The sequence below is a fragment of the Alexandromys fortis genome, unplaced genomic scaffold (genome assembly GCF_014885135.2).
Source record: "Alexandromys fortis isolate MF-2015 unplaced genomic scaffold, M_Fortis_MF-2015_v1.1 scaffold_9, whole genome shotgun sequence".
Taxonomy (NCBI): domain Eukaryota; kingdom Metazoa; phylum Chordata; class Mammalia; order Rodentia; family Cricetidae; genus Alexandromys; species Alexandromys fortis.
The window spans coordinates 13,138,746-13,165,314 of record NW_026067892.1 but is presented as its reverse complement, the minus strand read 5'-3'; the positions used below and the strand labels follow the sequence as shown (position 1 = coordinate 13,165,314).

The window sequence follows — 26,569 nt, the reverse complement described above, 5'->3', positions numbered from 1 at the left end:
ATCAGTGTTATCTCTAAGTGGCTTGATCTGTGGGCAAGCTATTCTGTCAAAGACACGTATAGATGACCATTAATTTGTGCTATTCAATGTGGAGTGTGGATGCCATTGAGAGAATGTATGGAATCTAAATCACTGCTGCTAACAATGGTAGCACAGCTTCATCTTTATCAGCTTCTTTAAGAAGTTTACAGCATGTCTATATTAAGCCCTGATGGTCAGAAGGATGGGCAGTTTTTCTTGGCTCTGCAGAACTCTAGATCATGGGGTCTATGCTCCAGAAAGGAGTGGTTTGAAAGGACGAGCAGCATCAGATAAAAATGTCAAGAGTAGAAAATAAGCTAAATTAATCTACCGCCCCTTTTCGCCTTCCACCCACCACTATGATGAACACGAATACATCTGAGAATTTTTTTTGTTCAAATTACATAGGAAAAAAAAACCTTAAAACCAGAGTTCTCTGATTAAAGTTAGCAGAAGGTTTTATGTTTCCTTTTGTCACTGAGTCATAAAGAAAGAAAACAAAACACACTCAGCTCAACCTAAATCTAACCAATCACATAGCTTTATTAAACACAGCATCAACAGAAAGAAAATGTGTAGTGCTTTCTCAGGAAGGGAGAATGCCAAGAATAAAGTAATTTTCTGGCTTTGTCTTCAATATCTATAAATTTTTTCCATGCAGTTCACTATGTTACTGAACAGCTGTTGATATTAAACATGAGGGGTAAAATCACAAATGGACAGGGAAATATATCAGGGATTACCAGATACTAACTAGCCACACTCCACAAGGACCTCACTCATCTGTTTTTGACCTCAGACTAAGAAACCACTTTCTTTTCGATTATTCTCTCTCTTCATATTTTTTGTGGCCAAATATGTATTGGATACAGAGCTTGTTCAGACCAAAACTTGGCATGTGAGCTCTTGATTTGACTGCAGTTGGGTTACCACCAATTTGCAAAAATAAAGTATGAATAATAATCTTAGCTATAAGAGTGCAAAGTAAAATAAATCTTTATTTTGCCATCTTATCAGGGAATATAAATCGATCTGGCATGCAAGTCAACCTTAATTTCTTATGTAAGGGTTCCAGATGTACCTCAAATTATGTTTTATAAATATAGCCAGCATGTTAGACATAATGATATCTAAAGACTCCATGGATCTCAGACATGGCCCTTGCTCAGTGAGCTCCAGCCAAGCGTTGGGCCAAAGAATTAAGAATTCAACTCAGCTCACTTGACAGCATTGCCTCTGTGTATACTCTCCCGGTTTCTTTGCTCCTGTGGCTAATGTTTTTCCACTCTCCTTGCTCTCTGACAAGTACATTCCTTCTGCCTACCCACAGGCCATTGATTCCTAGAGGCATTATTGGTTTAAAGTAAAAGAAATCACTTTTAGGATATACTATCTGCAGCTATCAAACAGTTGACTGTTACTATTTGATTTTTATGTAAGGTTAGACTTAAGATTTGTATTGGCTAAGAATTTATGCTTCATGGAAAACTCTTACTTGTACAAGACTTCCATTGATGTTCTTTCTGCCCACTCAGCATGAGGATGCCATTGGTTCTGTATCCACTGAATGAGGGCAAAACCACCTGGGTACCCTCATCAACAAAGGCAGAGAAAGTCACCAGCTCTTACCTGTGGAGTATCTATCATTCCTGACATACTTCCTCTTTCAGGGCTACATCACACTGTTAGAAAGTCTTCTTAAAAAGTAAGAAAAGGGCAGGATTGAAGAGACCTCTCAGCAGTGACAGTACTTACTACTCTAGTAGAGGTTTGGAGTTCCATTCCTAGCAGGCATGTTAGGCAACTCACAACTACCTGTAACTCCAGTTCCTGGAAAATCTGAGTCCTCTGGTTTCTTCAGGCACCTGCATTCATGTGTACATACCTCCATGTAGACACACATAATGAAAAATCATTTAAAATCATCTTTTAAAAGGGCTTTGGGAACATTAATATGTTGTGAGGAGGCTGTTAGTTTGTTTCTTGGCCACCCAGCAGTTCAGACCCAAAATAACCACACAGAAACCATATTATTTAAATCACTGCTTGGTCCATTAGCTCTAGGTTCTTATTTGCTAACTCTTACATCTTAATTTAACCCATCTCCATTAATCTGTGCATCACCACGAGGTTGTGGCCTACCAGCAAAGTTTCAACACGTCTGTCTCTGACAGCAGCTCCATGGCTTCTCCCTGACTCTGCCTTCTTCCTCCCAGTGTACAGTTTAGTTTTCCCTGCCTAGCTAAGTTCTGCCCTTTTACAGGTTCAAATCACATCCATGTTCCTACAAACAATATCACTTTTTCCCAGCTGAAAAACATTGCACTGTGTACATAAAAGGTTGGTGAGCTGTTGCTGTTCAATTTACAAGCTGGACATAGATCATAAGTGAAGCTCTTCTTTTAAGAAATCAACTATGTAGTACAGACATTAAGATCAACAATTAATAAATGGGATCTCACACAAGTGAAAGTCTTATGTTAGGTAAAGGGCATGGTCAATAGGACAAAATGACAGCCCACAAAACTGGAAAAAAAATCTTCAACAACCCCACATCTGACAGGGGGTTGATCTCCAAAATATGTAAAGAACTCAAAGACATCTTACAAAAATCAAGTAATCCAATTAAAATGGGATAGGAGAACTAAACACACACACACACACACACACACACAGCTTTTTGCTGTTTGCTGGCAGTGTGCTGCAACTCCTTTAAGACAGATTTTCCTGATTGAGCAGTAGGAGCCTGTTTCAAAATGGCAGCTTCCTGGCCCTGCTGGTACCGCCATCATAAATTCCAGCTATGAAGCATTTCAATGGCATTTGTGGGCCTGTGTGTTTGTATGCCCACTCAGGAACAGGAGAAAAATAGCTGAGACCATGCCCATGGCTCAGAGCTCCCCCGCAACTGCCAGGGAGGCGTCCAGGCAGTCAGAGCACCAACGACTTTTCCACCATTGAGCAGAGGAGACAGGATCAGGTCTACTAGGCATGCATAGGCAGGAGAGCATGGCGGATTCATGCTGCCATACACAGAGATATTTCTAGGCCACACAGTGCGCCAAATGGCAGATTTAGCTTTTACTTAGAAAAAAAGGTTTGTATGCTTCATGGTGCTACCCAGGTGGTGAGGATGGCTCCCACCTGGCAGTCCTAGAGCTGAGGTGAACTACCTCCACCATATTTAAAGTCTGAGAGAGGCAAAGCCAGCACCCAGGGCCACTGAGACCAAGATGCTTAGCATTTTAAAAAAATGCTTCTGATCAGAAAATAATCACAGATATGCAATAAAGACAAACCCAGAAAAAAAGACCTATAACCCCTTCTTAGGTATTATTACAAATCTTATCCTTTTTTGAGGGACTAATCTCTCTTGGAGTCAGTGGCACCAGATGTTTTTAAATTAAGTTTTATTTTATTTTATGTGTATGTATACTCTACATGAATGAGTTACAGGTGGTCGTAAACTACCCAGTGTGAATGCTGGAAACTCAACTCAGGTCCCTTGGAAGAGCAACAAGTGCTTTTAATTGCCACCCTGCAGCTTGGCATCAAATTGTAATGTCCTTTGCTTCTCTTCTCTTGGCATCGTCTCCCATCTCCCTCCCCTCTCCCAGTAGTGGTGCTCAGACTTTATGATTCTCTTCTATCAAATTCAGATTTAAGAGGTTTTATTTTCCTTTCAAAATCAAGAGAACGTGACCTTCTTGCTGTCTCTGTTATCTTTCAGTTCATTGAATTTCTCTTCCTTGTTTGTTTGGCATACCGGGGACTGACATGGGACCTGCAGTCCTCAGCCTCTTTGGATCTGTCACATCCCCCTTTCTCTACTGCTCACCAATGTTGCCATCCCCTCTCCCCATCTCTACCCTTGGACAGATGGAGACTAACTGAAAGAAATGGCATATCACCACATGTTGGTACTAGTGCCAAGTCAGAATCACCCAGCAGCCTCTTATCTCCTTCCGCATAGACTTTCTGGTTCTCAGAGTCAAGCGCAAATCTTAACCAGGTTTCTCTAGTTCCCACCCTCAGTCTCTACCCCTCCTTTCACCCAACAGCCTCATGCCCTGCTTCACTCCGATGACTGAGGTCATCAGGGCTGACTCATGCCAACTTCCTGTCTCCCTCTAGTCTTTGCTTTATCTCAACCCACACCCTTCCTTCCTCCCCACAATCTCGGGGGACGTGATGCTGTGTCTCTTCTCCGGAATCATCCCCCTCCCCCTCCCCACTTTATCTCTATGTGCTTCACTCCCCTTCTGTTTTTCAAGGCCTCCCCAGCGGCCACTCTCCTCAAAGAGTTTCTTACCGTCATTTCCACAGCGGGTTGGGTGACGTCCCTTGGAGCCTTCCCAGGACACACATGTGTCCTCTCGGTGTCACTGTCATAAATCAGTTAGGTTGTCTGTTTCCTATTGTGTAGTCCCTAGCGGGAGAGGTCAGATTCTTCTCACCCAGTGCCAGTGCTTGGTGAAAACCTGTCCCAATAAAGAGACAGTTTTACTTTTCTGCTTTAAAAACAGAAAACAAAACAAAACAAACAAACAAACAACCATACTTTTATTCTTAACTGAGTTTGGCTGTATTCCCTTTAAGTCTGGACCAAAATCAAAACCAAAACAGGCCAACTAGCTGGGACTATAGCTCAGTGGTAGAGAGCTTTCTTGGCATCTACAAGGCCCGGAGTTCTTGCCCCAACAAAGACGCAGGAACAAAAGCAAGTCAAACAGATCCACAGCATGGATGTCTCGGGCTCTCATACTTTTCTTTCATTTGGAATGAAAACCATATATGTGTGCTTCTTTATAAATGTACAGAAATATACAGAGATATTCCTGTTTTTCTAGAACCTTATGTGTTATTGAGAATAGATCTTTCGATTCACATTTCTAATGTTGTCAAAAGACAGGTTTTTGCTTTTGTCAACTGTCCTTTGAGTGCCTCAACTTACAAAGTAGTAAGGTTAGATTAGTTAAACACTGTGGCCATTATCACATGCAGGTACCAATTTTGTCAATGATAATAATAATAATAGTAATGACAATGACAACAACAACATAAAGACTCTTCCCATGGAAAAATAACAAAATCAAATCTGATGATCTAAAAATATTGTACTATATAACATTTCTTTTATTTGACACCTCATAAGACCCTGCCGAATCAAGATGCAGTAAGCCGTGGGGCCGGGTCCCTGTTGTGTCCCTGACACATCAGGGCCTTCAGTTATCCTCTTTCATATTTCATGGACAATGCTGTGCAGCTTGGGCCAGTGCTACATACTCAAACCTACATGGGGCAATTGTATCTGCACTGAACGTGGGCAGACACGCTTCTTGCCATTATTCCCTGGACCGTGCATTCTAAGAGCAGTGCACATAGTGTGCAGCTTGTTTTAAGTATTATGAGTTACCTATAGAAGACTGAAAAGTACACAGCAGGAATTCATATGTGATAGGTAATACAAACACCATACCGTACAGTGGCATATACCAAAGCATCCATGGCTTTTAGTACCCTAATCCTGGGACCCATAATTTGATACTATTGAACAATTTTATTTATATACTAATTAACACTTGGAATTGATTCAGTATACTTTGACGCAATTTCACAATTGTGCTTAATGCATAATGACCTCATGCTGACTTTTTTCCAATCTTTCTTACTCCCACCCCCCACCACTGCCTTCCTACCTGCGAAGTTCCCTGTCATTTGTGTCTATTCATTTTGCTTTGTGGCCTGAATAATTAACATTTTAGGGGTCATTTTAACTTTGATGATAGCTTTGGATTTACAGAAATTTGTGAAAATAATAGTTTCTTTATGTTTCTTCACCCGAATATTTCTTTCAGGTTAACAGTTTACGACATTGGGCTATATCTCCCATCTATATGGTACCAACCTTGATTTGTTATCACATGGCCATCATACTCTCTCAGACACATTTGAATTTCACTAGTTTTTACAAGTAAAACCATTTTTTCTGCATTCCAGAATCACATTCAAGGTATGGTATGATGCTTACTGGCCATCTGTTATCTCTTCCATTTTAATTGGTTATTTGGGGGGTCTCCCAACAAGTTTTTCAGAACTTTAAGGGTTTGGGGAAGGACAGCATCCAAGAAATCCCTCAATCTGACTTTGGTATGATATGAGACTGAAATGATATATTTTGGGTAGAATGCCATTCATTCTGCAGCATGGATGGCCATGATCAGTATGGCTAACTACCCGTGTGCTGTGGGATACTGGTTGGTATTCTGTCAATTATGTTTTAATTAAATGATGATTGGCCAGTAGCCAGGCAGGAAGTATATGCAGGTCAAGGAGACAGGAGAATTCTGGGAAGAAGGAAGCTCTTTTCTGCAGTTGTGAGCCTGCCACAGAAGAAGCAAGATGTGACTGCCTCACTGAAAAAGGTAACAAACCATGTGGGTAACACAGACAAGAATAATGGGCTAATATAAGTTATAAGAGTTAATAAGAGCATATACTTTTGTTGTGTGATAAGGCCTCTCTTGGGTATATTCCCAAGAGTGGTATTGCTGGGTCCATGGGTAGGTTGATCCCGAATTTCCTGAGAAACCTCCACACTGCTTTCCAGAGTGGTTGCACAAGTTTGCATTCCCACCAGCAATGGATGAGTGTACCCCTTTCTCCACAACCTCTCCAGCAAAGGCTATCATTGGTGTTTTTATTTTCGCAATTCTGACAGGTGAGCAGAAGGAGAGAGAGCACAAGCAAGGAACTCAGGACCGCGAGGGGTGCACCCACACACTGAGACAATGGGATGTTCTATCAGGAACTCACCAAGGCCAGCTGGCCTGGGTCTGAAAAAGCCTGGGTTAAAACCGGTCTCGCTGAACATAGCGGACAATGAGGACTACTGAGACCTCAAGAACAATGGCAATGGGTTTTTGATCCTACTGCACCTATTGGTTTTGTGGGAGCCTAGGCAGTTTGGATGCTCACCTTACTAGACCTGGATGGAGGTGGGTGGTCCTTGGACTTCCCACAGGGCAGGGAACCCTGATTGCTCTTTGGGCTGACAAGGGAGGGGACTTGATTGGGGGAGGGGGAGGGAAAGGGTAGGCGGCTGGGGGGAAGAGACAGAAATCTTTAATAAATAAATAAATAGGAAAAAAAAGAGTTAATAAGAAGCCTGAGCTAATGGGCCAATCAGTTTATCATTAATGTAGACCTCTGTGTGACTTCTTTGAGACTTAACGATTGTGGTAATGGGGCAGGACAGAAACCTAACCTTGACCTCAGTGTACACTGAATTTCCTTAAGTGTCCCTGGTTTAATTTCCTTAACGATCATGAAAAGGACAGAGCTGTCACCTTCAGCTCTGTTTTCTAATAAAGGACCTTGAGGCTGCATCCCTTGCTTTGAAATACTGCCCCATAGAACTCCAAATACCACCTTGATGTTACATGTAAGAGAATAGAAACCAGTATCTTACAGTTCTTTCCAGTGTGACCCATCCTCGTGCTCCCATGATTAGCTGAGTTCAGGATTTGATGATCTCTAATTTCTTTATACTGTAGTATAACCACCTTTGGGAAAAAAATCCACTTCAGAACAGGGAACCAACCAAGCAAGAAATGGCAAACTATTTCACTAAATACCTCAATTTGAATGCACGTTTAAAATGAGATTTCTTTCTTCAAGCTGGTATTTTTCTGTCAGTCAAATCTTATGCGCCTCAAGATTCATGGCTGCTTTTTAAAAAAGATTTATTTACGTTTATTCTATGTATATGGGTGTTTTACCTGCATGTATGTTTGTGTACCTTGCATATAAAGTGCTAGCAGGAGCCAGGAGATGAGGTTATATTTTCTAGAAATGAGGCTACACATGGTTGTCACAGACTACATGGCTTATCCATCACTAACTCACTTCCTCACATCCTGGAGGCTAAAGTTCCCAGACTAAGGACTAAGGCCTCACTGGTTTGGTTTACTCTAATGTCTTTCTTCTTAGCTTGCAGAGAGAATGATGTTCTTATTTTTGCTTCCATGCTTTTTTTTTTTTTTCTGAAGCTAATTCTTCTGGAATCTATGGGTCCCAGTTTCCTCTTTTATCTGAAGGGCAATGGTAAGATTAGATTAATGCCAAGACTATAGTGACTCTATTCTTGTGGATGTGTTATTTTCTAAATTCTGGAATTACTTATTGATATTGTTTGAGAGGTGGGACCCTAGCTTACCTCCCTTGCATGGGTTGGGTGCCCTGTACAATGGTTAGGCACAGGAATAGAGCACGATTAATTAAACACTCAGAGATAGATATGGGGATTCAACCTGAAGGCCAGAAAAGAAAAACAGCCATCTACTGGCTCTTACCGCTATCTTAGTCTGAAATGGCGATCCTGCCTCCAGGAATCCTCATAAAGAGACTGTCTGAGAGCTGTCTCCTCCCATTTTATATTCTTTCTTCTCTAGTGCTGTGATTAAAGGCATGTACCACCACCACCCAGTTTTTTTGGCAAGCTAGTGTGGCTACTGGGATTATAGGTGAGTGTCACCATTGCCTAGTCTGTGAGGATGACCAGGGTGGCTGTTTTACTCTCTGAACTTCAGACAAGCTTTATTTATTAAAATACAAATGAAATATCACTACAGGGGAATTTGTCTGTTTTGCCCTCCTGTGCTCCGTAATTCAATGACATCTTTCCCATCCTTAAGAAACTAGACTTATGACCCTGTCAGAGTCTGGGATTTCCTTAGTATCCAGAATTTATAAGTCACAAATTCACCATAGTGGGAACTAACCAGTCTAAGTGTTTTGCTGTAATAACACAAATGACCAAGGCAAAGTCACATTGTAACTTAATCATCTTTTTAAAGACTTTATCTTTACAACTGCTACTGAAGAAACCGCGTGTAGGGGATTGAAACTAGATTCCTGCTTCTCATCTTGTAAAGACATGATGCCTGGGACACTGATGTTATTATAGAACAACCTGGAAACACTTAAGCATATAGTCTCGGGCAACTACTTTTTGAATAAGACACTAAGAGATTAAAAAATGGAACTAACAGATTAAAAAATAGAAAAATATCAATAATTGATTGTGTCAAATTTTAAGTCTTTGCACAACAGAAGAAACAATACACAGAAAGTAAATAGATTATAGAATGGAAAAGAATCTGACAGCTTCTCATTTAACATAGACTGAATATCAAGAATATATAAAGCATTTAAAACACAAGTGCATGCAACCCAACCAAACAAAGGTAAAATGAACCAAAAAGGTATTTGTAAGGAAGTGCAAATGCACAATGAATAAATGAACAAAAATATTCAATATATTTATGTAGGCAAAGGCTGCTCGTTTGTTTCCCAGCTGCCCAGACCTGAAATAATCACACACAAACTATATTAATTAAAACATTGTTTGGTCTATTATCTCGGGCTTCTTATTTACTAACTTTTACATCTTAAATTAACCCATTTTTATTATTTTGTATTTTACCACAAGGCTTGTGGTTTACCAGTAAAAGTTCTGTCTGGTGTCTGTCTCTTTTGGCGGCTACCTAGTGTCTCTCTGACTCTGCCTTCTTTTCCCCTGCATTCAGTTTAGTTTTCCCTGCCTACCTCTATTCTGCACTGACACAGGCCCAAAGAAGATTCTTCCCTAACCAATGATAACAAAACATATTCACAGCATACAGAGGATAATCCCACATCACTTTTAGTCATTAGAGAAAGACAATTTAAAATTACATCACAATCCCATCTCACTTCAATCAGAATAGTTATCATGGGGAGATGACTAAGATAAGGAATGCTTAAAAAAAAAAAAAGGTAAGGATAGAGAAGGGACCTCTAGTGCGCTGTAGGTAGGAAGCTTGGCTACCATGAAAATCAATATGGAGGATTCTCAATATCCGAAAAGAAGCAGGCATCCCAGTTTCATCCCTTCTGAGTATACATCCGAAGGCATCAAGGGCACCATCTTAGTCACAAATTAAGCAAGCTATTCAGAAGCCTCTGTGGGGCAAGTTCCAGGCCTAGGGGCCTAGGACAACCCTTATCTCCCTGTGAGTTAAGATCCCCTGCAGACCTGTGCACCCCAGGCACTGGAAGTAATTAGCATTTCCCTTGTTAGTAAATGTTTACAGACCCTCCTAAGATAAGCATCTCCTTATCTCTTCCTATCAGCTAGAGGCCTCCAGACCTGGCATTCCAGCATCTTACCCTTCCTGTTTGCTATAAAATACTCCTGAAAAACCAACCAACCAACCAAACAAACAAACAAACAAATAAATAAATAAAGTTGGCAGCTTGGTGTATAAGTCTGACTTGTACATCAAGCTGTCCCTTCCTTCCTCTCTCTTCCAGGTTACCAGGGACTCTGGTTCGTTTCCCCGCTGGTTGGGACAGGGGTAAGTCCTCAAGCATGTTGTACCTGTGTCTAGAGGCATCCACTGAACCTACTACTGTGTATACTTGTTATAAACTAAGGCAATGCAAGGACTTATTTCTAAATATAAGATGACTTATTCCTAAACATAGCTACATTCTGAGACACTGAGAGGAAGGACTTAAATATAACCCAGGAGGGAGCAAAATTCACCATTAAGAGATCCAGGGTTCACATGTAGCCATATAGATCTGAGGCTAACTGGACCACTCCACTGTTCTGGGATGCACATGACAATAGAGCAACCCAAACTCCAGCAAGCATAGTATGCCTTCTCACAAAAGATGGGCAGGATTTTGATGGAATGATGGTCCTGCTTCCTTGGTCCTTGACAGAATGAGATACTAAACTCCCAGGTCCACAGGGAAAGCACTCACTGGCTTTCTTCTCTACCTCCCCTCCTGGAAGCTGGCCTTACAAGGAAACTCAGCGATAAAATCCTCAGCGTGTGTGTGTGTGTGTGTGTGTGTGTGTGTGTGTGTGTGTGCTGTTCATGCACCCCTTTGGATAACTCCGTTTGTTTATTTAGCAAATGTTTGCTAAGTGCCTGCATTCCAAGCATTTTTTTCTAAGCACCTTTTAAACCGCTAGCAGGCTTAATCCTAACCATAGACAAGAAGGTATCATCACATCTCCAGTGACATGACGTCACCAGAGGATCACTTAAGAAGGAGAAGGGGAGCCAAGAGCTGAAGAAGGTAATCAGAAGTTAGGCACATCTAGATGCTTACCTGGACACTGGCTGTTTCTCCCTCTCTAGATCTCAGAGTGTTCACCTGTTGATAATCACACTTGCACACTTGAATTTGCTTTTTTTTTTTTTTTTTTAAAGAGAAACAACCACCAGAGTTAATTGTGAGCTTCCAACTGCTCTGTTCTCCTTCACCGTAAACTTTCTGGGAGAGGCGCTGTTAATGTCTCATGTTCAAGCCACACATCTTTGGATGTTAAGTAAATGTGTGAGTTTTATGTTCTGGTTGTGAGCCAGGAACTAAGACTCTGCCTTTCAGATGGCAGAAAAGTGTTTCAAACCTAGAAGAATGGAATAGAGACGAGGCCAGAAAGCACAGGATGTTGGGGACAGAATCTAAGGAATTTCAGGCAGACACAATAAGGGTAGAACCATTAGATAGAGAAACCAGAGAAAATAAGACATCCTGGGATGGCTAAGGGGCCCAGCTCCTCCTCTGAGCACACCAGAGGAGAAGACACAATAATTAGCAATGGCAGACAGCAGTGGGGCTCAGTTCACTCAGCAGCTTTACCAAGGGCAGTGGAAAATGGCTGCCATTCATCCCTGCCTCCTTCCTCAAGGGTGCCATCGTGATTCTCTCAAAGTAATATGAGCAGTTCTCTAAAGGAGGGACGGGGGCTAGGTCTTGCCTTCAGTTAGCTGTAGAGAAGACCAAATATAAGTGTCACAGGTGGGTAGATGCAGATCTTCTCTGAAGCCACCATTGGTATGGGGGTACGGGGAGAACCCTGACTTGAATCACATCTATGAGGCCCCACTCTAGCCATCACTGCCTGTCCCTCTTCATTGCACTCTGAAAGGAAACAGATCTGAGAAGTGTTCCTGACCATCTGTCTCGAACCACAGTCCTTGCAATGGACAAAAAACAAATGGAGTGAATATGTATGTATGTATGTGTATATGTGTGTGTATATGTGTATGTATGTGTGTGTATATGTGTGTATGTATATGTGAATGTATGTATGTGTATATGTACATGTTATGTATATGTTAATATTAATTATTATGTATGTGTTAATTATTTCTGTTGTTGTTGAGATAAAATATCTGATATAAATAACTAAAGGAAGATAAAGGGTTTTTTTGGCTCACCATTGGGGGCACATAGTCCATCAAGTTGGGGGTGTGGATCTGGCAAAGGAACTTAAGATAGTTGCCAGGAAGCAGAAAGAGAGGAAGGCCAGAGCTCAGCCCTCTTTCTCTTTTTCCTGTTTTTCAGGCTGGGATCCCAGGCTGTGGCCTGGCGTTGCCTACATTCAAGGTGCCATTCTTCCCTCTGTTCTTAGCCTGCTCTGGAATGGCCCTAACATACACACTCAGAGGTGTGTTTTCAGATGGCTCTAAATCCAATTAAGCTGATGGTGAAAACCGGTTGTCCCAGCTTATTCCACCCTGTAGTCAACCCAGACACAGATTTTTCAAATGTGAGAAGCGAGAGAGCATCCTCAGATTATTTGAGAATATATCAACTATAAATATATCACTGTCATTGAAATATGGGATTGAAAAATGTGAGCAACTGAATGAAATAAAGTAAGAGGACAGAATTAATTAAAGGCTGTAGGTAGTATTGCCAAAGATAGCTTAAAAGGTGTTGGAGTACACTGAACAAGAATAAGCCAATGTGAAAAAATAAAATACCAAACACAGTTAAATAGCTTGACAAAATTCACCCCTGAAGGTTAATAATAATCATAATAATCCAAAGACAAAAGTAGACATCCAGGAGATCAATTTTAGAAACACCGTCAGAATACAAATGAAAAAGACAAGAGGAAAAGTAGAAAGCATTTACTCAGTTGACTTTTTGCTTCTGTGAAAAGCAAAACAAACAAAAAACCACTGACCAAAAACAACCTGAGGAGGAAAGGCGTTATTTGGTTTTCAGATTATATATAGTCTGTGGAGAGAAGCCAAGGCAGGAACTCAAGGCAGGAAGCTGGAAGTAGGCACTGAAAAAGAGACCACAGAAAAGTCCTGCTTACTGACTTGGTTCCCCTGGATAACTCAGCTGTCTTTCTTAGATAGTCCAGCCTACCTGCCCAGGGTTGGCATTGCCCTCAGTAGGCTGGACCATGCTATAACAATCCGTAATCATGAACGTACACTACAGACTAATCTGATGGGAGCAATTCCCTGATCCCCTCTTAGGTGTGTCAAGTTAACACCTGAATCTATGACCACATTCTAGAAGAAGGCGGTAGACATATTGGAGAAATTACCAAAGACATATTACATCAGCCCCAGCTAAGTGTGGAGGAATGCGAAAGACTTTTTAGAGGTGCGATTGTAGCCACCAGAAAAAAGTAATTTAAAAGGTGTTGGCTGAGACTCGTTCTTCTGGGAAACAGATGTACACCTCCGACTTTTTCTATCATTGTCTTACACATGTAGGCACACACTTATGTATCAAAATGCTAACCAAATAGTATGCACATCTAGCTAAGGGAAGAGCGGGGGATTACCACCCCAGAGGAGTGTCACGTTTGACAACAACCTGTCCCTTGGGGAATCTCTGAATGGAGAAGTGACCTTTGGACTGTATCCCCACTGCAAACACACATATGCCTTCACAATCACGTGTCAGAGTGTAGGCAGCAGGAGGCAAGGACACCTGTATTATGTAAATATTCTATGTTAGCATGTCAACACAGAAGTGAAGGTTCTACATGGGTCAGTCATCATATACCTGTCATCCTCCGTTCCACCACTACTTAAACAGCCCTGCACAGAAGCCCATGGGGAAGGGCCCAGGAAGCTGCACTGACATATTCATTGTGTAGGGATGGCCAGTAAATGAAGCCCAGACTGGCAGTCTATGCAGTGCTGGGGAGTAACCTGGACAGTTACTTTTCCATCACTGTGATAAAAATGTTCAACCTGAACAACGGAATGATGATTTTGGGCTCAGAGATTTCATTAGTGGTTGATAGATTCCACTTATCCAGGCCCATGGCAAGGCAGATGCCATGGTGAAAGCAGAATAGAGTAGAATTTCTGGCACTCAGTTCACAGATGCCAGCAAACAGAGGGCAGGCTGTTTGGGGACAAGATAGACCTTCAGAAATCCCAACCCAGTGGCCATCTCCACTACCTTCCGATGGTCGACCCAGTCACGAGTCCCGACAGAGATCAACCCATCATTTGAGACAGAGGTGCTCACGTCTACTCATTTCTCAGCGGTACCACCCAGCCCTTTAACACATGAAACTCCAAGTAATAGTCCAAATGTAACCCATAACTGATGTGGGAGTGTCATATATCAATCTGTTGATTTCATTGGTTAAGTTATAATAAACCAACTGCTTGGCCTCAGCTTAGAACATAGATGGGAGGAGTAAACAGAATAGAATTCTGGGTGGAAGAGGAAGTGAGGTCAGACTCTGCTCTGCTCCCGGAGAGACCCGACAGCTCTGCTGGAGCAGAGACACCATGCTCAGCTCTCCCAGGCAGATGCACGCAATGAAGCTCCTCCAATCCCAGATGGATGTAGGCTAGAATCTTCCCGGTAAGCGCACCTTGGGGTGCTTACACACATCATTAGAAATGGGCTAGTCCAGGTGCGAGAATTAGCCTGTAAGGGTTAGAGTTCATGGGCCAAGCAGTTCTTAAATGAATACAGTTTGTGTGTTGTTATTTCAGACATGAACTAGCCAAGCGGCTGGGGTGTTGGGGACGCAGCCCCGCCGCTCCTAATTCAACAGATGGCGCCCAACGTATATGGCATTTAAATGTTTTAATAACTTAGGGCTTTTCATGACAATGAGACACATCTGCTCCTGGCAGCACCAGCTACTTCAAGAGGAAGATGGGCATCGAAGAGGATCCTGATGGAGTTGGTTAGCCATTTGGGCAAGAAACTGCTCTTGCCTGGACTGATGCATAAACTGGACACAGAGAACCCGCAGAGAGAGGACTGCTGAACTTGCCTAAAGGTGAGATGATCTTTCGGGGTTCCTGATTCATGAAAGAGTCTGCAAGACATTCTTCAGGACAAGCAGATAGTGACTGCCTTTGAAATTTCCTGCTTTGTGGAAATGTCTGCTGGAAACTATGGGCCTGTAGGCCGAAGATGGATGCCCCAACGGTACAGAGGAACTTTGGGTGACTGTCCAGGCAGCGAGATGTCTCTGTCATTTCTAGAGTTTTCTTATTTCTTGTTTACTTAGGTATTATTATATCCTTCTGGAGTCTTTGATGGAGTTGAAGAATGAATAGTTATAGTTTTCCTTAGTTATGGTAAGAGATAAAATAGATATAAATATTGTAACTGTAATTCTTACTTGATAACTGTTTTTGCTCTATGTAATTTTACTATGTTAAAATAAAAGCCTTTCTTTTTTGTTTAAACAGAAAAAGGGGAAATGATGTGGGAGTGATTTCTTATTAATAAAGAAACTGCCTAAGCCTCTTGATAGGCCAACCCTTAGGTGGGTGGAGAAAACAGAAGAGAATTCTGGGAGAAAGAAGGTTAGTGGGAGAGTCGCCATGATTCTCCCGCTCTAGACAGACGCAGGTTAAGATCCTCCCTGGTAAGCCAGCTCGTGGGCTACACAGAATATTAGAAATGGGTTAGAACAATATGTAAGAGCTAGCCAATAAGAAGCTGAAACTAGCCGGGCCAGACAGTGTTTAAAAGAATACAGTTTTTGTGTAATTATTTCGGGCATAAGCTAGCCATGTGGGTGGCCGGGTGCCGGGGATGCAGCCTCTCCGCTCCTAATTCAACACATAACTACTGGTATCCAGAGTTAATGGAAGCTAATAGAATCCCTTTCCAACTTCAGACATTTGGCTGGGAACCAACAAGGTCGGACTTGCTGGGCAAAACTCCACAAGCTGCAGCTCGCAGGTCTCTGGTGTCACTCAAGTCCCCAGCTCTCGTCACCTGGTCTTGGTTCTTGAGAATTCTGTCACTTCTTTAGAACACGGGTTCCCTCTCAGCGGCTACTCCTTTCACTTGAGTGAGCTTGGAAAAGGCTTTATTGCAACCCAAGTGACAGTATGCCAAAAAAAGCCCGAGAAAGCACAGCATTCGGAAGGGACCAGAGGGCTGATGGTGGCGACCGGTAGCAGGTGGAAGGCGGCTGGTGTGCTTCGTGTGTAACAACAGCTGGCACCAAAGGGGCTGGGTACTGACACTGAGGCCTCTTTTTTTCCCCAAGCTAAATTGCTTAATGATTTTATACATTTAAAAGTACCATTGGAGATCTTTAGATAGTTCTCAAAGTCTCTTCTCTATTTAGGTGGTATGAAAAGGAAGAACGAGAACTTCTCAGTTGTCTTTAAGGACAGTGTCTTTGTCTTTCAGAACCAGGCAAAGGACTCCACATGATTCAGATTTTCAAAATGAGAATCAAGAAAATGTTTAGAAGTCATCGAATGGATGTTCCTTGTTGCATTTCCCTCCTGGAGAGCCCTTGTTGAGACATATAGAGGAGAGAGAAGTCCCTGCCAGTAAAAGACTGATGTGTCTCTGTCAGCCACCCCTTGGTTCCCTCCACTTGAACAAGGGAAACTTCACACCAGAGGAGGCCAACTCTGTAGACTGGAATACAAACACTGTCCCTTTACACTCGTGTGTTATAACAGTCAAAAAGGCTAACTCTGTGTCGCTGTGGATCAGGATGCAGAGTTCCTTTATACTCAGGTGTGAACACAGCCAAAACAAATTGTTCAAGCTACAAACGACCAAACACTGTCCTATCCAAGATAGGCTTAGCGAGAAAGCCAGTCGTGAAAGTAATTCTACCTCTCTGTAGCATCCCATCTAAAGTCCCATGGTCTTTATGTCCCATGAACACCTAAATCAAGTCCTGATGCTTTCTAATAAGTCATTCCTGGGATCTCCGCACTTTCTGAATGCTCTTGCTGATCTGGTCTAGTTTCCGTGGAGTGTCTCTCTCCAGGAAACCATAGTAAATCCAATTTATTTGGCTCCAAGGGCATTAGCTTGGTTTCTGCTAAAGCGTTTGTCAAGCCCCAGGAAGGCTGCGACTCTCTTGACCATTTCTGATTTTCCTTGTCTCAGGCACTAAAGAGCAGTGACTTTCTTAGTCCTGGCAATAATTTCCATGTTTGCCATCTATGACCCACGGGTGCTTTTTATGGGTCTCTCTCCAATAACATCCCCGTAGACGTCTCTTTCCATGTTACTCCTATGGACAAGAGAGCACCCTTGCTTCACAGTACTGTGACTGTCATTTCCTAAACTCTCTTTGTCATGAGACAAAGCAAGAGTTGGCAGCACAGAGCTTTGAAGGCTCTGGGTCAATCTGGCAAGGTTCCAATAACTTAGCTCACTTTATTAATTTTACAACTGTCTCCCGGCTGCATAGCCTTTCAATTTACAAACAACATAGCTCTTCCACATCTTTCTCAGGGAGATTTTGAGTCCAATTAAGGAGGGGGGAACCCTACAAAATAAATAATAATAAAAGTTTGAAGGCCAGCAAACAAGGAAGCAAAAAATCATGCAGGTCTCTGAAGCCCGGACTTCAGCTCCCTCTCTGACACTGATGCTTGGAATTTAATTTGCAGATCTTCATCGCAAGCATTCAGATGGCAAACATATACCTCAAGTACTCATAATGCCCATCTCCCTCCCCCTTTCGCCCTCCCCTCTCCTCTCTGCCCCTCTCCTATACTCCTCCCCCCCCCTTACCCTGTGGCAGGTAAATGTTCTAAGACTAAGCTAAAGCTTCAGCCTTCCTTTGATTTTTTTTTTTTTTTTTTTGAGTCAAAGTTTCACACTGTAGCCTGGGCTGGGCTAGAATTCACAGCAATCCCCCTGCCTCCACCTTCTGGAGTACCAGAGCTGCAGCTAAGTATGCCAAGGCTGCGCATTTCACTGAATGAGAGGCTGGAAAAGACCAGCCTGCCTGATTGCCTCTGTTCCCTGGAAGTTTCATTTCTTCAAACTGGACAAAAACTTCAGTTCTAAAATTGCTTGAACAGCAGATTCTTTGGTTCTCTTGAGTCCCAGTTTCGCGAGTCACCACGAGCGCCAGCTGAACTTTTCTGATGTGGGAACGACCTAGAGAACACTTGGATAGGAAAGCGAAGGGTAAATGTGTGCTTGCCCTTCCCCCTTTCAGTCCTGAAGCACCTTGACGGCTCATATCCATTTGCTCAGAGTGGGGTGGAGGGCATTCCTGCCGATTCCCTGATGTCCTGGGGGTGGGGAAGAAGGCAGGGGCGGAGGCTGGCCCCCAGCATCCGCAGGAGGATGGGCAGCGCTGCAGGAAAACACCCGGGGGGAGCCTGGGTGGTGCAGCCTCCTATGCCTTGCAGAGCCCAGCAGCCAGGAGAAAGCTGGCTTTGGACTCTGTCTTTGAAGAGTTCTCTGGAAGTTGGAGGGGCGGGGCGAGCAGCGCTCTCCTGTCCTACCGGAGTCCTGCGCGGGAGTGTGAGGAAGAACTCAGCCTGTAGTCGCAGTCCAGGTGCTGTCCAGCTACTGTCCCGCTCCTGATCAGGGGTGCACACAGGGTGCTTGCCCAAAGGGTCGGCAGGGCGCACGCGCCGGCTTGGCAGAACGCACCGGCAGGATGGTGGGGCTGGTTTTGCTCAAGGCGCTGGTCACCAGGCTGCTGTTCGTGCTGCACTCTCTGGTCGCCGTGTGGCGAGTGACCTGGGTGAAGAAAGAGCACCGTTACTGGCTGCTGGCCCTGCTCAACCTCTTGCTGGTCCTGGAGACAGTGCTCACCCTCAAGTTCAAGCGCGGCAGAGGCTACAAATGGTGAGTGTCCTGGAAAGAGAGGAGGCAGAGGGTCCCGGGCATTGTTCATTATGGTCCTAGCAGGTGGCACCAAAGCCCTTGTCACTGCAGTGTGTGGTTTCCTCGCTGGCATTTGGGCCGGTTTGGTTCTCCGCTGAGCTCGCCAGCACGTGGGATGCGGTTACGTCTTTTGGGCAAGCCAGTTGTATCTTGGGTTCCAGCGTAGCGCTGGAAAGGCTGGAGTCTGGACCTATGTATATACTTGGCTGATCCAGCTGATAGCCTTCACTAGAAGAGTGGAGCTGATCACTGCGTGCACTGCTTTGTAAGTTTGAGTGCGAGACTGACTCGGGACCAGTCCAGGATGTTCGTGCAAGAGTGTGCAAGAGTTGGGATGCCTTGCCGGGCATCGTGATCCTGGCAGAGCTGAGCGCTCCGGAGCGTACACTGAAAGGTGGCTCCCCCACACCCACCTTTGGTTTTTAGCCCTCTTCCCTTCTTGCCAGCCCTCGGTGCGACTGTGGTTTTAGCCACTTCCAATTCCTTCCAACCCCAAACGTCCCTGGCTCTGCAGTGTGAAACCAGTTTCAGGTGTCTGCGTTTGGTGGCTTTGAAACTTGGCAGCCTACCTCATCAGGCATGGTTTGTGCTAGGGACACTGGAAGAGGGACCAGCAATGATTTAGTCTTAACCACACAGCATGGGAACTCAGGGTTCCTTCCGCTGGTGGCTGCGTTTCCTCCTATAGACTGAATGCAAATGAAAAAAGGTTGACACAAAGATTGCCCAACTACTTGCAGAGAGCACCCGCAGCCACCCACCGTTCCCTTCCAGGGCAATTCCATTCCAAACTTCTCCAACTTAAGCCTTTTTTCCTCGAGGAAGACGACGGTGGTCTTGGTTTATTTATTAACTGCATGCACTTTGCTCTTGTATTAGCTGTCAGGTTCAGAGACAGAAGCCCCTCCGCAACGGAGTATGGAAAGGTTGTATATTTCATAGTCACTGTGAAAGAAGATGGGCTGCCTTTGAAGATGAGGTGAACATAACTTTAGACCTCTGCTTTTGAGAAATGTCTAGAATTATCAATGCTCAAGTCCTTGGGGGGCTCAGGGTAGCCGGCAGAGCCAGGGTAAGCATGGTACTTCCCATCCCCCTTACCAGAAACAATTTATGAAGCTTGAGGCTTTTGTGGTACTTTCTAAGACATAAAGCGGAGAGACCAAGGGGGAGAGATGTTACGTTCACCTGCGCATTCTATAATAGAAACATTTGAAGTGTTTTTGTCTTTTTTACCCCTTAGTTGTAATACACTAGAGTAGACATATCTTGCATCGCAGGAGGAAGTCTGAGGCCAAAAACTGTGCAGCGTGAAGTAGTCCGGACACCAACCACAAGCACTTCTGGGACAAATGTAGATCTCAGGGAGGAGTCAACTCAGCGAAACCTGAAGTAACCCCTTTCTCCCCAAGAGTAGGCCAGAGGCCTTTAGCTTCTGTGGTAACACCAGAACTGGTGGAATACGCATCATAGCTTTCTGTGTGTTTTGCTGACTCAGGCCGTCATGGCACTTTCAACAAGGAAGGGGAAAATAATCTGGACAAATTGTACATGGGTCAGTGAGTCAGATAAATGCGTAACTGGAGTCATATTGGTGTTTAAGCTGTAGGCTGCAGAATTGGGCTTAAAAATAGGATAGATTGTGGGTGTTCCTTCTTACTTGCATAAACTTCAATGGATTTACTTTGTGTCTCCAAGCTTCAGGGTCAGATCTGCAAGCATGTATTTCACAGGTTGTTGGAGGATTATGTAAACTTATATATGTTGAGAGTTAATGAATCCCAAGAGGCTCTTTTTATACCCTGATTTTTTCATATTAAAATATTCTATGCCAAAATATCAGCTAGACACATTTTATTCTTGTGTGAGTCAAAGAACTTTAGCAGAGGGGCTATTTAATAAGCCATTGGTTCAGAGTGCAAAAACGGGGAAAATCCTTCCGTTTTGAGCTATAGACCTCTGCTGTGTGTTTTGTGTTACATCACTGGTTCAAGAGAAAGTTTGCTGGCTTGATATCCCAACCAATATCTGAAAGTACGCAGGCAGGAAAGTTGATACATTTGGCTCATTACAAAAGTTCATGAGCAAATGGGCGTATGTAAAGTGATGCGAATCATCTGCTCGCTCTAGTTCTACCCAATCCCCAGGCTACTTCTTTGATGCAACAGAAGGCACGCTGTAAGCCAGCCTGCAAAGATGGTCATTTGCACTGTAGATAAAAACCACAAACAATGGGCTGTGAAAAACATAAATGAAACTATCCTTGAAATAACATGACGGCAATGGGAAAGGCTTTGATTTGGGGCCTATTTCATTCTAGGTTGGAGTTTTCTGAGAAAAACACGGCATAAAGCATTTTCTGTTTGAGCGTGTCAAGAACCATTTTCTATCCCAAATTACTAGCTGATAGATTCAAAGAGAGAAAAAACAAACACTATAGTAATATCTATGCTAACTATATACAGTGAAATACAACACGTATTATCTATATGGGAAAATGTAATTTTATATAGTTGTATGTGTAGATTCACATGAACGGAGATAGATAAATAGGTAGGTAATTTTTTGAACCAGGGGACCTTCTTTCTATTTTGCAATCTGCCCAAAGAATTTATATGTAAAGAAACAAGCCAAAACATTAACTTCCCCCCACATATTGAGAAAATTATAGTGAGAAAATTCTGGTTTATTCATGCTGATACTATTGAAAAGGGTGACATAGAGTTTATCCACTATAGTAGAGTATTCTCCACTGTGTATCATCAGGACAGGGCAGTTATAGACTTCTTTGTTATGGCTCGTTTGTTACAAGGATGGACTTGGAGGAGAATTATACATTTTCCAATTGAAAACACTTGTTACACTCATCAAAAAAGAAGAAGAAAAAGATGTGGCTGAATGAGAACAACTGTAGAAAAGAAGAAAGATAAGGAAGAGGGGGAGAAGAGAAGAAAAGCATCATCTAACTCTGTTTCCTTGATTTTTATTATTTCGGTTTTCTGGGAAACAATCCAACTGATGTAAGGATTGTCATTTAGGTAAAGTTGAAGCACACAAGACAGCGTTTCAGTCGCTTCTTAGCCAATAGTGCTAGAAAGGAGGAGGCCATCTCAACACAAACCCTTCTCCCATATGGAAAAATCAGTTGATTCCAGTAGCGTCCAAACAATGGCTATGACAGACTGGAGGGAAGCAAGAACAGCTCCATCCTGCAGGCAGACATAAGCATACACAAGGGAGTAGAAAAATCCCTTTGTAATGACTGGTGCAGCCATGAACTTCCTTTTTACTCTTTCAGGCTAGTTTGAATATTATTCATTTTGTTAAAATGTAAACCTGGACCCTGAAAAGCTGAACGAGGGATGGCACCGATCCCGGTGCTACAAAGGACAGTGGGGACTCGATTTCTCCATGCAGCACGCACGCACACGTCTCTGTGGACATCTTCCCAGCCCTTTGGAAGGGGAAAGTGGAACTAGATACTGAGCTCAGCTGCACAGGGACAAGGAGCATTACAGCATCCCCACTAACTTGCCAGCTGGAACTGTTAATGCTGGAATTCTATAGAATACAGAGGGCAGACCCACCAGTGACACACCCGGAAGGAATGCCAGGGGCCTTGCTTTTCATTCCCCTAGTGTTCACACTACCTGAATCTTCGTCTGTCTTTCTCCATGATGGAAATCAGCATCACTTAGTTTAATTTGTTTCTTGATTTTTTTTTTTCAGTTGTCTGGGCAAAGATCCAAAGGATCTGTGAATTATCGTTTAGGTAAAATCAAACGCAAGACAATATTCCAATTGCTTCCCAGCCAATACTGATAAAATACTCCTTGGGGGATGTGACAAGTTTGAAGCCTGTGTGCTTGGAAGGAGGTAGTAACTGAGAATAACAAAGAAAAAATCTAAGGTGAAATTACTGGCAAAAGTACCAACTTTTAACCACAGATCTTTCTTCATCAGAACATTAATAATGCGGAAGATTTGTGACCCTTTGAGTTAGTGGGTAATGACCTTTGTCACCCCTCCTTTCTTTTTCTTTTATGGTTGGTTAAGCAAAAGCTGTTTTTTGTTTTTGTTTGTTTTCTAGACAGTCCTCTGTAGTCCTGGTAGCCTTCAGCCTGTGGCATTCTTTCTTCCTTCTGAGTGTTGTGGTTGTAGATATATGCTACCTAACCAAATTGACAGTTATTTGTGTGGGAAGTAATAACAATATTATGCAAGGTACTATGGCCTGACAAAAGTAACAGGAAACAAAGAAAAAATAAACCACAAATTTTTAAATAAAATATAGCATTTTGATCAAGCGCTGTAATGTGTGGAATGAAAATCATTGCGAATCTTTAGCGTTTATCGAGTTTCAAGGTCTGCCGGATTCTACACACGTGGTCCCATCTATTCCAACAACCACTACGTTTTTATCCCATTTTCATCCGGGAAACTGAGGCACAGAGTTGTTAAATCTTTTCTCTGAAGCTTACAGAGTTGGAAAGGATGAGGGAGGGAGTCCTGAAGACTGACGGATCCCATCCTTGTCCGCTGTGCTCTTCAACGTCCCAGAGGAGCCGGGGGGGGGGGGCGAGCACCAACAGGCAGGGCAGAGAACTTTGCAGCATCTGGGCTGCAGCAGGATAAAAGGGTGAGACCTGCATCTGGAGGGAGGGATTCAAAATCCAGCTGGAAGGAAGGACACTCCCAGCTGGCAGAGCAAGGGACCCTGGAACCTCACCCTTCACTCAAGCACAAGACACACAGCCAGCACTCATTCGATGTAGTGGATATGCAAATGTGGAAAATATGGAAAGAAACTGAAGTAAATTCCTTCCCCCGTCACTTCATGCATTTTATGAAGGAGATGAGAAAAATCACTAAAGTAGTGCATAATTAGTAAACTGATGGACTAACATATCAAATGAACAAATGCTTGATATGGGTACCTGGGTAATGTGGATGACAGAGTGAGAAACAGGTGGGTTCTGCTCGGTAGCCGGAGGGGTAGTTGGACTGGGCAGATGTTTTCAAAGTGACGTGGTCTAGATTCATTACTTTTTTGTTGCTTTAAAGAATCACCATGGCCAAGGCAACTTGCAGAAGACTCTGCTTTGTCTTCTGACCCCGGAGAGTGGGGAGTATGGTAGGAGGCAGAGAACTCACATTGTGAATCACAGAGGCAAATCAGAGAAAGCAAATTGGAAAAGGTGCAAGGCTTTTTAATCTCAAAGTCTACACTCAGTGACATACTTCCCTCCACGGGGCCACACCTCTTAAACTTCTCCAAACAGCTACATTGGAGACCGAAGACCAGGGGCCAAGTAGTCAATGCCTCGGGCTATGAGAGATGTTTCTTATTCAAACCATCACAAGAAGCTGACATATTAGAATCATATAGGGAGAGGAAATAATCAAAAGAGGATAACATTTATGTGCCTTGGGATACTAATGACACATCCCCCAAATGTGAGTCATTTTCTTGTTATGCTACTTTAGTAAAAAACGATTGTATTTGGTTTTCTCAGGCATGGGTTCTGTGGTAGGCTGAGAATAATTGGCCCTCATAATCCCTTATGGAGTACCACTATTAGGAAGTGTGGCTTTGTTGGAGTGGGTGTGTCACCGTGGGGGAGGGCTTTGAGGTTTTCTGTGCTCAGGATACCGCCCAGTGTCTCTGCCAACTTCCAGCTGCCTGCAAGATGCGGGATTCTCAGTTGCTACTCCAGCACCATGTCTACCTGCACGCGCTGTGCTCCCCATCATGACGACAATGGACTGAACCTCTGGAACTAGTGAGCCACCCGAATTAAACATTTTTTTAAAAGAATTGTCATGGTCATGGTGTCTCTTCACAGCAACAGAAATGCTAACTCCTTAACTCAAATCAGATAATGTTCATTTTCAATCTCACTAATCTTTGGGACCCCAGAGAGGATGAAACAGAGACTTTTGAAGGGAGCCCCAGTAACTTCCATGTAACCACGCCAGGCCATGGACTTTCTCCCAGAAGGTAGACTGTGCTCTGCCTAATCTCAGCCTCACTTGCTGTTCATATCTCCTGGAAGTTCTCTGGAATTTTAGCTCTTTCAGTAAAATTTCCACCGTGAATCAGGTTTTCCGTCCCCGTCTGCAGTGAGTCAATGTGTATCCCAGATCTCATAACATTATCTTCCCAATTATTTCTTTCTTCTGGTAGGCCTGCCGGGGTTTATGTGCTGTGGCCTGAGCCTCCATCTCAGTAGAGAAAGATAAATTAGGCGATAGTAAGTTTGGGATCACACACCGCATACCTCCCCTCCAATGGCTTTGCTTCTTGTCGTTCATGTCGAGGCTCAGTCCTGGTCTTCTCTTAGAGCACTTCTGCGATGGACTGTCAAGGTAAAGCCAGGGGTCTCTCCTTTTCTTTCACGATGGTCTGGGGACAAATGTAATAATGACACTGGAGTTAGAGTAGGATATCAAGGAAATTGAAGCCCTGGCTGATGTCCAAACTTAGTCCATGATAATACACAATGGCTAACTTTTAGAATTGAAATCAAGGTGACTGACATCTTTTGATTCATTTTTCTTATCATAGAGCAAAACAGAGAAAAAGAATCGATGTGGGTAGCTCAAATACATCAGCACAGACATATTTCTACTTCTATATATCCTATGTTTCTCCTCAGAGCAGGGAGGTTATTATGTGCAGCACTGGGAAAAACATGAACTGTTGGATTTTCTCTAGCAGTAGAGAAGTCGCATTCACATCGAGGCTGAGTTCCTTGTGTGGGGGCCCCATATTGTTTACAAATTCTTCTGAAGGATTAGTATCAGGAGATTGCAGCCCCAGGTGCATCAACCATGTGGTTATGGAAAAGCAGTGGTTTTTTTTTCTTTTAAAAATCATAATGTATGTACTATAAGAAGTTCTTGTTCAAAGGTCACATAGAAATGATATTTAAGACAAAGGAAATTGCTCATACGAAGTGGCAGGGTGGGTATTGACCAGGTTCCCTTTTTTTCTGAATGTAAATTTATTACTCACATATATGTGTATGTGTGTATCTCCATATACATGTGCATTATGTATCTGTCTTGCATAGATGTATATAAACACACACACATATATATATACATGTAGTACATACATATATATGTATATATTAGAGAATTATATTTTAATTGTGGTTCATATGTTTGGCCTGATACAGGAAGACAATATGTAATTGATTTAAATTATGCATGTATTAAAGATTAGTCGTTCTTAAGAGAATGAAATCCCTCCTTTCACTTGCTTTCCATTTTTATGAATCCCTCTGCTTTCTACTTTCTTAGATATAGTTCTTGCCTTATATAATATTTTGGTTTACCTAAATTAGTCAACTGATAACTTGGTTGTGTTATTCTTGGGCAGTCTCTGGTAATAGTGATGAGGATGATGAAAATGACAATTATGGGGTGATAATGGAAATGATAACAGTCACTAGTCATGGCTTACTCAGGCCATACCAAAGCTTTTACATAGCCATTATCTTCTGTAATTCTCAAATGACATTATAAATTCATTTCCCTTTTTTAATGCCATCTTAGTGTGACTATACTCATG

General features: G+C 42.9%; 2 protein-coding genes across 3 annotated transcripts in view; one reads left to right on the top strand and one right to left on the bottom strand.

Moving 5' to 3' along the window:
- Cdk1 (cyclin dependent kinase 1) overlaps positions 1–26,569 on the bottom strand; it is a 1,182,536-nt gene that overhangs the window by 659,919 nt on the left and 496,048 nt on the right. The gene's annotated exons all lie outside the window — the stretch shown is intronic.
- Tmem26 (transmembrane protein 26) overlaps positions 18,484–26,569 on the top strand; it is a 42,857-nt gene continuing 34,771 nt past the window's right edge. For both annotated transcript variants that reach the window (XR_007591213.1, XM_050139498.1), the window contains exon 1: positions 18,484–18,951. Coding sequence is in view for 1 of the 2 variants with exons in the window: in XM_050139498.1 (XP_049995455.1) it covers positions 18,761–18,951 (191 nt within the window). In the remaining variant the exon portion in view is untranslated. The remainder of the gene's footprint in view (positions 18,952–26,569) is intronic.